General features: G+C 51.4%; 1 protein-coding gene across 1 annotated transcript; it reads right to left on the reverse strand.

The window, feature by feature from the left end:
* Positions 1-2,869: 2,869 nt before the first annotated feature.
* On the reverse strand, positions 2,870-6,552 carry LOC119969112 (mucin-22-like). The gene is made up of 4 exons (XM_038802326.1): positions 6,200-6,552; positions 5,303-6,042; positions 3,683-5,252; positions 2,870-3,632 (listed from the first exon to the last, which is right to left on the reverse strand). The coding sequence occupies exons 1-4, from the start codon at positions 6,550-6,552 to the stop codon at positions 2,870-2,872; spliced, it is 3,426 nt and encodes a 1,141-aa protein (XP_038658254.1).
* Between the last annotated feature and the right edge of the window lie 7,616 nt (positions 6,553-14,168).

Here is a 14,168-nt window from a genome sequence, read left to right on the forward strand (position 1 = left end):
TCTTTTGCTTTGTCTCTGTTTCTGGAACCCACCTCTTCATTCACCTGAGTAAGGAGCAGTGCTCCGAAAGCTAGTGATTCGAAACAAACCTGTTGGACTTTAACCTGGTGCCATAAGACGTCTTACTCATGTTATAGTGAAGCAAATCGGATGCACAAAAGGCCAGAATTAGAGTAATGTAGAGTTTGTAGAGAGTTGTGAAGCCAGACAAAGTTACAGAAGCAAATGAGGCCATGGAAGGATTTGAACATAAGGGTGAAAATTTCAAATTAAAAGAGAATTTTAAGCTTTACTTTCCCTGCTCTGGTCGTTTACAGTACTACACCAAAGGCACCCAGTTTCCTAATGACCAACTAAACTGGAAACTCAGGTGCACTAAAATGCAGCCATCAATTTAGCTTTGTATACGTTTACTCCAATGGTACATTTTTCATGCTAGCATTGCCACTACATTTGAATGGTGTCCGAGGTACAGTTCACTTAAGGTCATGTATTAAAATATGAAATCCATGGAGTGTGCTTAACCACTCCCCTCCACTGCAATGTCATATAGCACATATCAAATCAAATTGGATCAACATGCTCGGCTGCAATTTTAGTTCAGCTATTCAAGATTCATTTTTTGGCATTCCCTCTTATTAAACAGTGGTTTTTTTGATAGCTGCACGCAATTTATTTTTAGTTCTTGTTGCCAGTAGCAATGCACTCTGTGTTTATGAGTGTCAATGGCTACATTTTATATTTGGTTATAAATCATCATAAATAAGGACATTTGTGTGGATTTGCAGCATGCTCCTCTTTGGGAAGCTTTGACATTATGGTGTGTTGGTGCCAACTTCGTCCCCAAACTTAGGCGCACACAAAAAACTTTACATTATTTTTATGATTGCATAATTAAGGTGGAGTACAGTGGAAGAGCTTGTTCATCCATCAGTTCTGGCCACCACGATTGTGGTCAGTTAGGGTCAAATTAGTCCTCCCAGTGCAAACCGCCCCAAGACAGAGGCTGTCAATTCACTAATCCCAATGGAAACTATCCTGAGGCTAGAACTGAACAGTCAAATTAGAAAGTTTGCACAGAAAAGTAGGAAGGACCCAGAGCAAAATAATAAAAAGAATATAGAAAGAGTAGGAATTAGACGGAAGGAAAACAATATGCCAATTACTAACATGGATCTCTCTCCACATATAGGCTCCAGTCTCCATCAGTTTGCTTTACACATGGGCTGGATTCTCCGATCCCTGATTCTGAAATCGCTTTCTCCGCCCTGAAAGCGGCGTACTCTAGGATTAAGCCGCACGCCGTATCCACGGCCTCAGGCCATTGCCTGAGGCCTGCCCCGCAATGCTCCGTCCCCAACCAGCTGAGTTCCCGACGGTGTGGGACATGTGTGGTCTCATCCGTCGGGATCTGGGCGTGGCGACTGCGGACTCAGTCCAGCGCCGCCACAGTCAGGGCAGCACCGATTCACGGGCGGGGTGGGGGGGGGGCATTATTCGGGGCAGGGGGCACTGTGGAGGGGTGGGGGGGGCGGTCCTGGGTGTGCGAGCTGGATGAAGGGGGGGGACTATGCTTGTGAGCCGGCTCCACGGGCTGGGTGCGCCATGAAGCACGGCAGCCACTGCAGGCCGCAGCCCTGCGCATGTGCGGTGACGGAACTGGCAGGGCTCCGGGCCTTATCGGCACCTAGAGCTGGGAGCTCTACACTGCCTGGATGCTAGCCTTACCCCAGAGCAGGGAATCGGTGGCCATTTTCCTGACGTAAAACGCCGGGCGCGATTCTCTGCAAATGCGGAGAGTCATAAAGGCTGCCGTGAAACCGGCCGTGTTTCACGGCAGCCTCCGCGCCCCCTCCCGGGACCCGATTCTCCTCCCCGGTCGGGGCTAGGAGCACGGCCCCGTGAACCACGGCATCGCAGGCTTAGCAACCGTCGCTAAGCCCGCGTGCCAAAGGTAATGGCGGCTGATGTGCATGATGACTTCATCACGCATATGCGTCAAACCCGCGCATGTGCGGGCCGTCATGCCCCTCAGCCGCCCCGCGGACTGATCCAGCGGGGCGGCGGAGGAACAAAGAGTGCGCGGGTTTCGGACCCGCTGCCCGCGATCGGTGCCCACCGATTACAGGCCCATGCCACCCTTGGCACGGCTGTGGTGCGGCCATGCTAATCGGTGCCATGGTTGTCCGGGACGGCACTTTGCGGCCGTTTTCACGAACGGTGAGAGCAGGTGGTTTGCGTTCGTGAAAATGGCCATAAAGGCCTGGGAACTCGGCCCATCGGATAGGGGAGAATCGCTGTTCGCCGTAAAAAAACGGCGAGCAGCGATACGTGTCGTGGGGGGGGGGGGGGGGGGGGGGAGAATAGTGGGTGGTCGGGAAAAATGTCGGGAAGGCCCTCCCGCTATTCTCCGACCCGTCATGGGGGGTGGAGAATCGCGCCCACCACCTTTTTCAACCTTAGTCTCCCAAAAGGAGAATCCAGCCCCGGGTCTCTGCACTCTCCACTTTATACTCCCGTGTCTCTGTGCTCTCCACTTTATACTCCTGAGTCTCTGTGCTCTCCACTATATACTCCTGAGTCTCCGTGCTTTCCACTTTATACTCCTGAGTCTCTGTGCTCTCCACTTTATACTCCTGAGTCTCTGTGCTCTCCACTTTATACTCCTGAGTCTCTGTGCTCTCCACTATATACTCCTGAGTCTCCGTGCTTTCCACTTTATACTCCTGAGGTTCTGTGCTCTCCACTTTATACTCCTGGGTCACTGGACTCTCCATTTTATACTCCTGAGTCTCTGTGCTCTCCACTTAATACTCCCGGGTCCCTGTGCTCTCCATTTTTACTCCTGAGTCTCTGTGCTCTCCATTTTTTACTCCTGAGTCTCTGCACTCTCCACATTATACTCCCAGGTCCATGTGCTCTCCACTTTATACTCCCGTGTCTCTGTGCTCTCCACTTCATACTTCTGAGTCTCTGTGCTCTCCACTTTATACTCCCGTGTCTCTGTGCTCGCCACTTTATACTTCTGAGTCTCTGTGCCCTCCACTTTATACTCCTGAGTCTCTGTGCTCTCCACTTTATACTCCCGTGTCTCTGTGCTCTCCACTTCATACTTCTGAGTCTCTGTGCTCTCCACTTTATACTCCCGTGTCTCTGTGCTCTCCACTTTATACTTCTGAGTCTCTGTGCCCTCCACTTTATACTCCTGAGTCTCTGTGTTCTCCACTTTATACTCCCGTGTCTCTGCACTCACCACTTTATACTCCTGAGTCTCTGTGCTCTCCACTTTATACTCCTGAGTCTCTGTGCTCTCCACTTTATACTCCCGTGTCTCTGTGCTCTCCACTTTATACTTCTGAGTCTCTGTACTCCCCATTTCATACTCCTGGGTCTCTGTGCTCTCCACTTTATACTCCCGTGTCTCTGTACTCCCCATTTTATACTCCCGTGTCTCTGTGCTCTCCACTTTATACTCCCGGGTCTCTGTGCTCTCCACTTTATACTCCTGAGTCTCTGTGCCCTCCACTTTATACTCCTGGGTCCCTGTGCTCTCCACTTTATACTCCTGAGTCTCTGTGCTCTCCACTTTATACTCCTGAGTCTCTGTGCCCTCCACTTTATATCCCGGGTCCCTGTGCTCTCCATTTTATACTCCTGAGTCTCAGTGCTCTCCACTATATACTCCTGAGTCTCTGTGCTCCCCATTTTATACTCCTGGGTCTCTGTGTTCTCCACTTTATACTCCTGGGTCTCTATGCCCTCCACTTTATACTCCTGATTCTCTGTGCCCTCCACTTTATACTCCCGTGTCTCTGTGCTCTCCACTTTATACTCCTGAGTCTCTGTGCCCTCCACTTTATACTCCTGGGTCTCTGTGCTCTCCACTTTATACTCCTGAGTCTCTGTGCTCTCCACTTTATACTCCTGAGTCTCTGTGCTCTCCATTTTATACTCCTGAGTCTCTGTGCTCCCCACTTTATACTCCCATGTCTCTGTACTCTCCACTTTATACTCCTGAGTCTCTGTGCCCTCCACTTTATACTCCCGGGTCCCTGTGCTCTCCATTTTATACTCCTGAGTCTCAGTGCTCTCCACTTTATACTCCTGAGTCTCTGTGCTCTCCATTTTATACTCCTGAGTCTCTGTGCCCTCCACTTTATACTCCTGGGTCTCTGTGCTCTCCACTTTATACTCCTGAGTCTCTGTGCTCTCCACTTTATACTCCTGAGTCTCTGTGCTCTCCACTTTATACTCCCGGGTCCCTGTGCTCTCCACTTTATACTCCTGGGTCTCTGTGCTCTCCACTTTATACTCCTGAGTCTCTGTGCTCTCCACTTTATACTCCTGAGTCTCTGTGCTCTCCACTTTATACTCCTGTGTCTCTGTGCTCTCCACTTTATACTTCTGAGTCTCTGTGCCCTCCACTTTATACTCCTGAGTCTCTGTGTTCTCCACTTTATACTCCCGTGTCTCTGCACTCACCACTTTATACCCCTGAGTCTCTGTGCTCTCCACTTTATACTCCTGAGTCTCTGTGCCCTCCACTTTATACTCCCGTGTCTCTGTGCTCTCCACTTTATACTTCTGAGTCTCTGTACTCCCCATTTCATACTCCTGGGTCTCTGTGCTCTCCACTTTATACTCCCGTGTCTCTGTACTCCCCATTTTATACTCCCGTGTCTCTGTGCTCTCCACTTTATACTCCCGGGTCTCTGTGCTCTCCACTTTATACTCCTGAGTCTCTGTGCCCTCCACTTTATACTCCTGGGTCCCTGTGCTCTCCACTTTATACTCCTGAGTCTCTGTGCTCTCCACTTTATACTCCTGAGTCTCTGTGCCCTCCACTTTATACTCCCGGGTCCCTGTGCTCTCCATTTTATACTCCTGAGTCTCAGTGCTCTCCACTTTATACTCCTGAGTCTCAGTGCTCTCCACTATATACTCCTGAGTCTCTGTGCTCCCCATTTTATACTCCTGGGTCTCTGTGTTCTCCACTTTATACTCCTGAGTCTCTATGCCCTCCACTTTATACTCCTGATTCTCTGTGCCCTCCACTTTATACTCCCATGTCTCTGTGCTCTCCACTTTATACTCCTGAGTCTCTGTGCCCTCCACTTTATACTCCTGAGTCTCTGTGCTCTCCACTTTATATTCCTGAGTCTCTGTGCTCTCCACTTTATACTCCTGAGTCTCTGTGCTCTCCACTTTATACTCCTGTGTCTCTGTGCTCTCCACTTTATACTCCTGAGTTTCTGTCCTCTCGACTTTATACTCCCAGGTCTCTGTGCCCTCCACTTTATACTCTGAGTCTCTGCACTCTCCACTTTATACTCCTGAGTCTCTGTGCCCTCCACTTTATACTCCCGGGTCCCTGTGCTCTCCATTTTATACTCCTGAGTCTCAGTGCTCTCCACTATATACTCCTGAGTCTCTGTGCTCCCCATTTTATACTCCTGGGTCTCTGTGCTCTCCACTTTATACTCCTGAGTCTCTATGCCCTCCACTTTATACTCCCGGGTCCCTGTGCTCTCCACTTTATACTCCTGAGTCTCTGTGCCCTCCACTTTATACTCCTGGGTCTCTGTGCTCTCCACTTTATACTCCTGAGTCTCTGTGCTCTCCACTTTATACTCCTGAGTCTCTGTGCTCTCCACTTTATACTCCTGAGTCTCTGTGCTCTCCACTTTATACTCCTGTGTCTCTGTGCTCTCCACTTTATACTCCTGAGTCTCTGTGCCCTCCACTTTATACTCCTGGGTCTCTGTGCTCTCCACTTTATACTCCTGAGTCTCTGTGCTCTCCACTTTATACTCCTGAGTCTCTGTGCTCTCCACTTTATACTCCTGAGTCTCTGTGCTCTCCACTTTATACTCCTGTGTCTCTGTGCTCTCCACTTTATACTCCTGAGTTTCTGTGCTCTCCACTTTATGCTCATGAGTTTCTGTGCTCTCCACTTTATACTCCTGAGTTTCTGTCCTCTCGACTTTATACTCCCAGGTCTCTGTGCCCTCCACTTTATACTCTGTGTCTCTGCACTCTCCACTTTATACGCGCGGGTCTCAGTGCCCTTCACTTTATACTCCCGGGTCTCTGTGCTCTCCACTATATACACCCGGGTCTCTGTGCTCTCCACTTTATACTCCTGGGTCTCTGTGCTCTCCACGTTATACCACAGGTCCCTGTGCTCCCCACTTTATACTCCCGGGTCTCTGTGCTCTCCACTTTATACTCCCGGGACTCTGTGCCCTCCACTTTATACTCCTGAGTCTCTGTGCTCTCCACTTTATACTCCCGTGTCTCTGTGCTCTCCACTTTATACTCCCGGGTCTCTGTGCTCTCCACTTTATACTCCTGAGTCTCTGTGCTCTCCACTTTATACTCCTGAGTCTCTGTGCCCTCCACTTTATACTCCTGAGTCTCTGTGCTCTCCACTTTATACTCCTGAGTCTCTGTGCTCTCCACTTTATAGACCTGAGTCTCTGTGCCCTCCACTTTATACTCCCGGGTCCCTGTGCTCTCCATTTTATACTCCTGAGTCTCAGTGCTCCCCATTTTATACTCCTGGGTCTCTGTGTTCTCCACTTTATACGGTCTTCCAGATCATTCCATTATCCCTCTCGACCTGTCCGTTTAACCGGGGGTTGTAACTGGTTGTCCTGCTCGAGGCAAAGCCCTTGCTGAGCAGGAATTGACGCAGTTCGTCGCTCATAAAGGAGGACCCCCCATCGCTGTGTATGTAGGCGGGGAAACCGAACAGGATAAAGATACTGTGGAGGGCTTTATGGCGGTGGCTGCTGTCATGTCGGGGCAGGGGATGGCGAATGGGAACCGGGAGTACTCGTCAATCACGTTCAGGAAGTACGTGTTGTGGTCGGTGGAGGGGAGGGGCCCTTTGAAGTCCACACTGAGGCGTTCAAAGGGACGGCAAGCCTTTATCAGGTGCGCTTTCTCTGGCCTGTAAAAGTGCGGCTTGCACTCGGCGCAGATTTGGCAGTTCCTGGTGGCGGTCCTGACCTCCTCGATGGAGTAGGGCAGGTTGCAGGTCTTGATGAATTGGAAGAATCGAGTGACCCCCAGGAGCCAGAGGGCCTCGTGGAGGGTCCGGAGTCGGTCCACTTGTGCGGTGGCACATGTGCCACAGGATAGGGCATCAGGAGGCTCGTTTAGCATTCTGGGACGATACAAGATCTCATAGTTGTAGGTAGAGAGCTCGATCCTCCACCGTAAGATCTTATCGTTCTTTATCTTGCCCCGCTGTGCATTATCGAACATGAAAGCTACCGACTGTTGGTCAGTGAGGAGAGTGAATCTCCTGCCGGCCAGGTCATGCCTCCAGTGCCGCACAGCTTCTACTATGGCCTGGGCCTCCTTTTCAACTGAGGAATGGCGGATTTCTGAAGTGTGGAGGGTGCGTGAGAAGAAGGCCACGGGTCTGCTCGCTTGGTTGAGGGTGGCCGCCAGAGCTACATCGGACACGTGGCTCGTGACTTGGAAGGGAAGGGATTCGTCGAGTGCGTGCATCGTGGCCTTTGCAATGTCCACTTTGACGTGGCTGAAGGCCTGGCGGGCCTCTGCCGATAGGGGAAAAATCGTGGATTGGATTAGTGGGCGGGCCTTGTCCACATAGTTGGGGACCCACTGGGCATAATATGAAAAAAATCCCAGGCAACGTTTCATGCCTTGGAGCAGTGTGGGAGGGGTAACTCCATGAAGGGGCGCATGCGTTCGGGATCTTGGCCTAAAACTCCATCATGCACTCCGTAGCCGAGGATGGCTCGACGGTCGGTGCTGAACACGCATTTGTCCTTGTTGTAAGTTAGGTTAATGATTTTTGTGGTATGGAGGAATTTACGGAGGTTGGTGTCATGGTCCTGCTGGTCGTGGCCGCAGATGGTGATATTATCGAGGTACGGAAACGTGGCCCGCAAACCGGACTGGTCAACCATTCGGTCCATCTCCCGTTGGAACACCAAGACTCCGTTTGTGACACCGAAGGGAACCCTTAGGAAGTGGTAGAGCCGCCAATCTGCTTTGAATGCAGTGTATTTGCGGTCGCTAGGGCGGATGGGGAGCTTGTGGTAGGCGGACTTGAGATCCACCGTGGAAAATACCCCTAATACCGACTACCACAAACCTATATCCCCTTTGGCGGTTGTTGTCTGGAGCTACAGGACCTCTATGCACCTGACTGTCTTCTGGGTGTCACAGGTGGCTTGGTGCCACCCTGTTCTGCCCACTGCCCATCGGATGCGCCAGGGACAAGTGGGGGATTCAGGGATGCTGCAGTGAGTACCTCACCTGTGCACGGTCCCCGTCACCTCATCCCCCCTCAGGGCCCCCTGGGATGGGAGTGCGGCCAGAGCGGGTGCTTGGGGCTCCATCGTCACCTGATGCTCATGGCCATGGAGCAGAGAGACTGTGCCCCATCCCTCAGGGACTGTGCCCCATCCCTCAGGGACTGGGCCCCATCCCTCAGGGACTGGGCCCCATCGCTCAGGGACTGTGCCCCATCCCTCAGGGAGTGGGCCCCATCCCTCAGGGAGTGGGCCCCATCGCTCAGGGAGTGGGCCCCATCCCTCAGGGAGTGGGCCCCATCGCTCAGGGACTGTGCCCCATCCCTCAGGGAGTGGGCCCCATCCCTCAGGGAGTGGGTCCCATCCCTCAGGGAGTGGGTCCCATCCCTCATGGACTGGGCCCCATCCCTCAGGGAGTGGGCCCCATCCCTCAGGGAGTGGGTCCCATCCCTCAGGGAGTGGGTCCCATCCCTCATGGACTGGGCCCCATCCCTCAGGGAGTGGGCTCCATCCCTCAGGGACTGGGGCCCATCCCTCAGGGACTGGGCCCCATCCCTCAGGGAGTGGGCCCCATCGCTCAGGGAGTGGGCCCCATCCCTCAGGGAGTGGGCCCCATCGCTCAGGGACTGTGCCCCATCCCTCAGGGAGTGGGCCCCATCCCTCAGGGAGTGGGTCCCATCCCTCAGGGAGTGGGTCGCATCCCTCATGGACTGGGCCCCATCCCTCAGGGAGTGGGCCCCATCCCTCAGGGACTGGGCCCCATCCCTCAGTGACTGGGCCCCATCCCTCAGGGACTGGTCCCCATCCCTCAGTGACTGGGCCCTATCCCTCAGGGACTGGTCCCCATCCCTCAGTGACTGGGCCCCATCCCTCAGGGACTGGGCCCCATCCCTCAGGGACTGGGCCCTATCGCTCAGTGACTGGGCCCCATCCCTCAGGGACTGGGCCACATCGCTCAGTGACTGCGCCCCATCGCTCAGGGACTGTGCCCCATCCCTCAGGGAGTGGGTCCCATCCCTCAGGGACTGGGCCCCATCCCTCAGGGAGTGGGCCCCATCCCTCAGGGACTGGGCCCCATCGCTCAGGGACTGTGCCCCATCGCTCAAGGACTAGGCCCCATCGCTCAGGGACTGGGCCCCATCCCTCAGGGAGTGGGCCCCATCGCTCAGGGAGTGGGCCCCATCGCTCAGGGACTGTGCCAGGTCTTTCTGTGTCTGGTTCAGCTCAGCCGGCACCAGGGCAATGCTGATGTCCACAGCCATGGCCCCTTGTGACTGGGTCAAACTCTGGACTCCATGTTGCCCTGGTATATTGCTGCCTGTGACATGACCACCCTGTCCTGTGCCTCAGCCACCACCTGCACAGAGTGCCCCAGGCCTTGGACATCTTAACCTGTGACCGATACAGTCATACCTATAGCCTCCACCGCGGACACCACCCGTTCGGTATTGGCCTGGGTGGCACGCATTGTCAGCACTCCTCCTTCCGCTGCAGCCGGTTGGATTCCTCCAACTGCATCTGTAGGTACTGGATGTTTGCTGACGCCCCCTCCTGTGGTTCCCGGCTCTGCGCCTGAATCTTCAATATTGGTGGTACTGCTGTTCCCAGAAGCCCGAGACCCATCTGGACGGCCGTTAGTCCCTGGGGTTGGGATGACCTCTGACCATCCGCCCCCTCGGGGGTTCCTACCTCTACCTGATATACTGCAGCAAGTGTGTGGTATGCACCAGATAGTGCCCCAGGAGCCTCTTCACTAACATGCTCAATCGAGGAGAGTGTCTCTGGGATGGTGGAAGGTATTGGTGACAGCACTTCTGAGAAGTCGGTGTCATCTCCGGACGTGTCCTCCGGGGTGTCATGGGGTAGCGGCCGGGGGCTCATGTCACCAGCAAGTCTCACCTCGTTGCCAGATGAGTCTTGGGGATGCAGCTGTGGATAGGGGATGCCAGATGGCCTTGTCTCACCACCAAGTGACCCTGCAAGACAAAAGACAAGGTGCATGGTTAGGTCGCGGGTGGGGGTGGTGGTAGTGGGGGGGGGGGGGGGGGGGGGGGGGGCACACATGCCGTAGGGACTTTGTTATCCATCGGAGGCTCACTTGATTCCCCAATGCCGACCTCCACCTCACCGACTGCCCATACTCCAGGACCACCGACAAGGTCCAAAGCCCTCTTCCATGTGGCAGTGAGGGGCCGCAGGTCTGGCGGGCTTCTCTCTTTCCCTGCAGTTGTGGGCTGCCATCTCCTGGCGGGGGGGATGGGACAATTGGGCGCGGCCGTTTTGGCGCGGCCGTTTGGACGCAGCCGTTTGGGCGCCATGGGACAATTGGGCGCAGCCAATTTGGCACGGCCGTTTGGGCGCAGACGACAGAAAACCTTAAATTAGTTCATTTAGTTTAGTTAATTTGGTGATTATGAGCAAGGCTCCTCAAGTACTCAAATTTTCAAATTTAAGAACACTTTCATGTATTCTTTTATCTTTATTGTAAATTAAAAACCTTAAATTAGTTCATTTAGTTAAAAACCTTGAATTAGTTCATTTAGTTAAAAACCTTAAATTAGTTCATTTAGTTAAAAACTAAAGTTAAAAAACCTTTAGTTTAGTTCATTTGGTAATTATGAGCAAGGCTCCTCAAGTACTCGATAGCATCCATGTTTTCAAATTTAAGAGCAGTTTCATGTATTCTTTTATCTGCATCTCTATACTTTTTTAGTTTTTGTGGCGGTTCATGGCCGGCTAGTAGCCTTTCATAATATGCATCTCTACCTTTCTGTACTTTACGCAGGCCATCAATTAGTTTCCATATGGTGGGATGATGCATGCCAAGTTCGTATTTCAATCGACGGTGGGCTGCCTCCGCATTATTGTTTGTGCGGTCTTCCCCGTTTAATGTTCTCTGATAAAGGTTCCAAATCTCAGGGCGAAATAAAGGTGTTCGTCTACCATTTCCTCGTCTGTTCAGACGACCAACATATGTATCTTCAAACCAGTTGAGTAAATCTTGAAGTTCTTGCGGTAGTTGGGTCGCTAAAGCATCCAGATATTCATCGATTTTGTTCAAAGGTACAAAGGCAATGGCAATAATCATTTTAGTTTTTAACGCGGAATCTGGATCAGTGTTATACAAAGTAAGGAACCCCATACTAGCTCGATGTTTTTGCATATTTTGAGCTAAATGAAAAAAACATCCTTTTATTTGAACATCAGGGAATATGTCTTTCATAGCACTGTGCGCAGCTTGTTCATAATCACAGATGATTGAACTGGGTTTCAAGTTGGTTTCGATTTCTTTCAATAATGCGAACATTCTCGCATATGTGGTGCGTTGCTTGTTGGGCAAAAGAGCATAAACCGTAGGAGTAACTCCTCCGTGTTTTTTTACCATAATTACATAAATCTGAGAAAAGAGGCTGGGAGCAATACTGAATGTGCCATCTGCAAACCACATATCAGATGTCAATAAGTGCTGTAGCCAGCTCTGTCTTCCGAAGATTAATATCCGGTCGTGACCTGATCCGCTATCACAAAGTAAAAATTTTCTTCCACTCCTGGTTGAGGGACATATATCCTGTAGCATTCTGGCACAATCAATTGTTGTAAATCACTTGGATTGGTGGGGGCGTTCAATACATAATTACGCTTTCTGCTTATCATTCTCCTCAAAGCAGATATATTAGGAATGGCTGGTAGACTAGCTTGGGATATGTCTGTCAAACATTCATTAACAACTACAGTTGGTGCCTCAAGGGTTTCCTGTGCTCTCTTTTTTATTTTAGTTTTCACGAGTGCAACCGCTACTTGTGCAGCAGAAGCATCATGCGAATGGCTGTTCAGCTGCCTCACCACGTTTGCAGCTTCAGTATGGAGACGTGCTTTGCACCGGTTTTTTTGCTCACAACGCCAAAATTTCACTTCGCTGTCACCTTTGCTTGTTTTGTCAAAGACGTAAAGGAATCCGTTATGAACAAATTTTTCTTTACCACGTTTCGTTGATACTGCCTCAGCCATCATATGGGTATGCGAATTGGTTTAGTTACAAAATATATAAAAAGATGGTGATAGAACGGACCAGCACCCAACTCAACGCACCCGCACCAGCAGCCAACTCAACTGAGGCTAATTCACAAATAAAGAAATGTTATTTTGGTGCCAAAACGTCAATAATGCCAATATATAACGCCAATATATAAACAGATGGTGATAGAACGCACCAGCACCCAACTCAACGCACCCGCACCAGCCAACTCACCTGAGGCTAATAATAAAGAAATGTTATTTTGGCGCCAAAACGTCCGGCGCCAAAACAGCCGGCGCCAAAACGGTTGGCGCCAAAACGGCCGCGCCAAAACGGCCGCGCCCAAATGGCTGCGCCAAAACGTACCTAACCCCCTGGCGGGATGGGAAGATGGCAGGAAATGCAGTGTGAGACACTCAGAGGAGGGCAACACAGGGCTTCCGCCACTGGGGGCCTGTGTGTGCAGGGCACCCGGCCATGGCGGGCGGTATGTGTGTCGGCTGTTGCTGGCCCATAGTGCCTCATGAATGCCCAGTCTTGAGTTGCTTGATCTGTTTGAAGTCAATCCCATTTAGCACTATGGTAGTGCCACACAACACGATGGTGGATATTCTCAGTGTGAAGATGGGGTTTTGTCTCCACAAGGACTGTGCGGTGGTCACTTCTACCGATACTGTCATGGACAGATGCATTTGCCACAGGCAGATTGGTGAGGGTGAGGTCTAGTATGTTTTTCCCTTTTGTTGGTTCCCTCACCACCTGCTGCAGTCCCAGTCTAGCACCTATGCCCTTTAGGACCCGGCCAGCTCGGTCTGTGGTGGTACTACCGAGCTACTCTTGGTGATGGACATTGAAGTCCCCCACCCAGAGCATATTGTGTCCTTGCCACTCTCAGTGCTTCCTCCAAGGGTGTACAACACGGTGGAGTACTGATTCATCAGCTGATGGTGACCGGTATGTGGTAATCAACAGGAGGTTGCCCATGTTTAACCTGAAACTTCATGGGGTCCAGAGTCGATGTTGATGACTCCCAGGGCAACTCCCTCCCGACTGTACACCATTGTGTCAGCACCTCTGCTGGGTCTGTCCTGCCGGTGAGACAGGACATAACCAGGAATGGGTCTGGGACCTAATCTGTAAGGTTTGATTGGGTAAGTATGATTATGTCAGGCTGTTGCTTAACTAGTCTGTGAGACAGCTCTCCCAACTTTGACATAAGCCCTCAGATGAGTGAGGAGAACTTTGCAGGGTCGGCAGGGCTGGGTTTGTGTTGTCATTTCCGGTGCCTAGGTTGATGCCCAGTATTCCGTCCAGTTTGATTCCTTTTTTCTGTTTTCGTAGCGGTTGAATACAACTGAGTGGCTTGCAAGGCCATTTCAGAGGGCATTTAACAGTCAAACACATTGCTGTGGGTCTAGAGTCACATGTAGGCCAGACCAGGTAAGGATGGCAGATTTCCTTCCCTAAAGGACATTAGTGTTCTCATATCTCCGTTCTCCACATTTTACCACCAGGGTTCCATCCCTCCTATACACTGCTGCTGGATTCTTCCTCTCCATTTCATATTCTCAGGTTGTTACACTCTCCGCTTTATACTCCAGGGTCGGCACTCTCTGCTTTATGGTCTCGGGAGGGCTCTCTGCTTCATATTCTTGGGATTCTATCAAATTGAGGACTATTCTGTTCCAAGTACAAACAATCCTGAGAGTAGAGCTCAACAGAAAAAATACTGGAGTCAATTCAGTCCTCCCAGTGCTGAACTGTACTTAATGGAACCTAATTTGACGATTAGTTCACACTTCTGTAGTACTTTGGTGTTAATAAATATTTTCATTCAGATTTTCATTTTTTATAATACA

The sequence above is a fragment of the Scyliorhinus canicula genome, chromosome 7, assembly GCF_902713615.1.
Source record: "Scyliorhinus canicula chromosome 7, sScyCan1.1, whole genome shotgun sequence".
NCBI lineage: Eukaryota > Metazoa > Chordata > Chondrichthyes > Carcharhiniformes > Scyliorhinidae > Scyliorhinus > Scyliorhinus canicula.

Excerpts from the sequence above, each read along its gene's own strand:
- LOC119969112 (XM_038802326.1), bottom strand. The coding sequence starts at position 6,552 with ATGGGGAGCACTGAGACTCAGGAGTATAAAATGGAGAGCACAGGGACC. Across the intron at positions 6,043-6,199 it reads GAGAGCACAGAGACCCGGGA|TGGAGAGTGCAGAGACACAG; the intron begins GTATAAAGTGGG and ends GCGCGTATAAAG. Across the intron at positions 5,253-5,302 it reads GGAGAGTGCAGAGACTCAGA|AAACTCAGGAGTATAAAGTG; the intron begins GTATAAAGTGGA and ends TCGAGAGGACAG.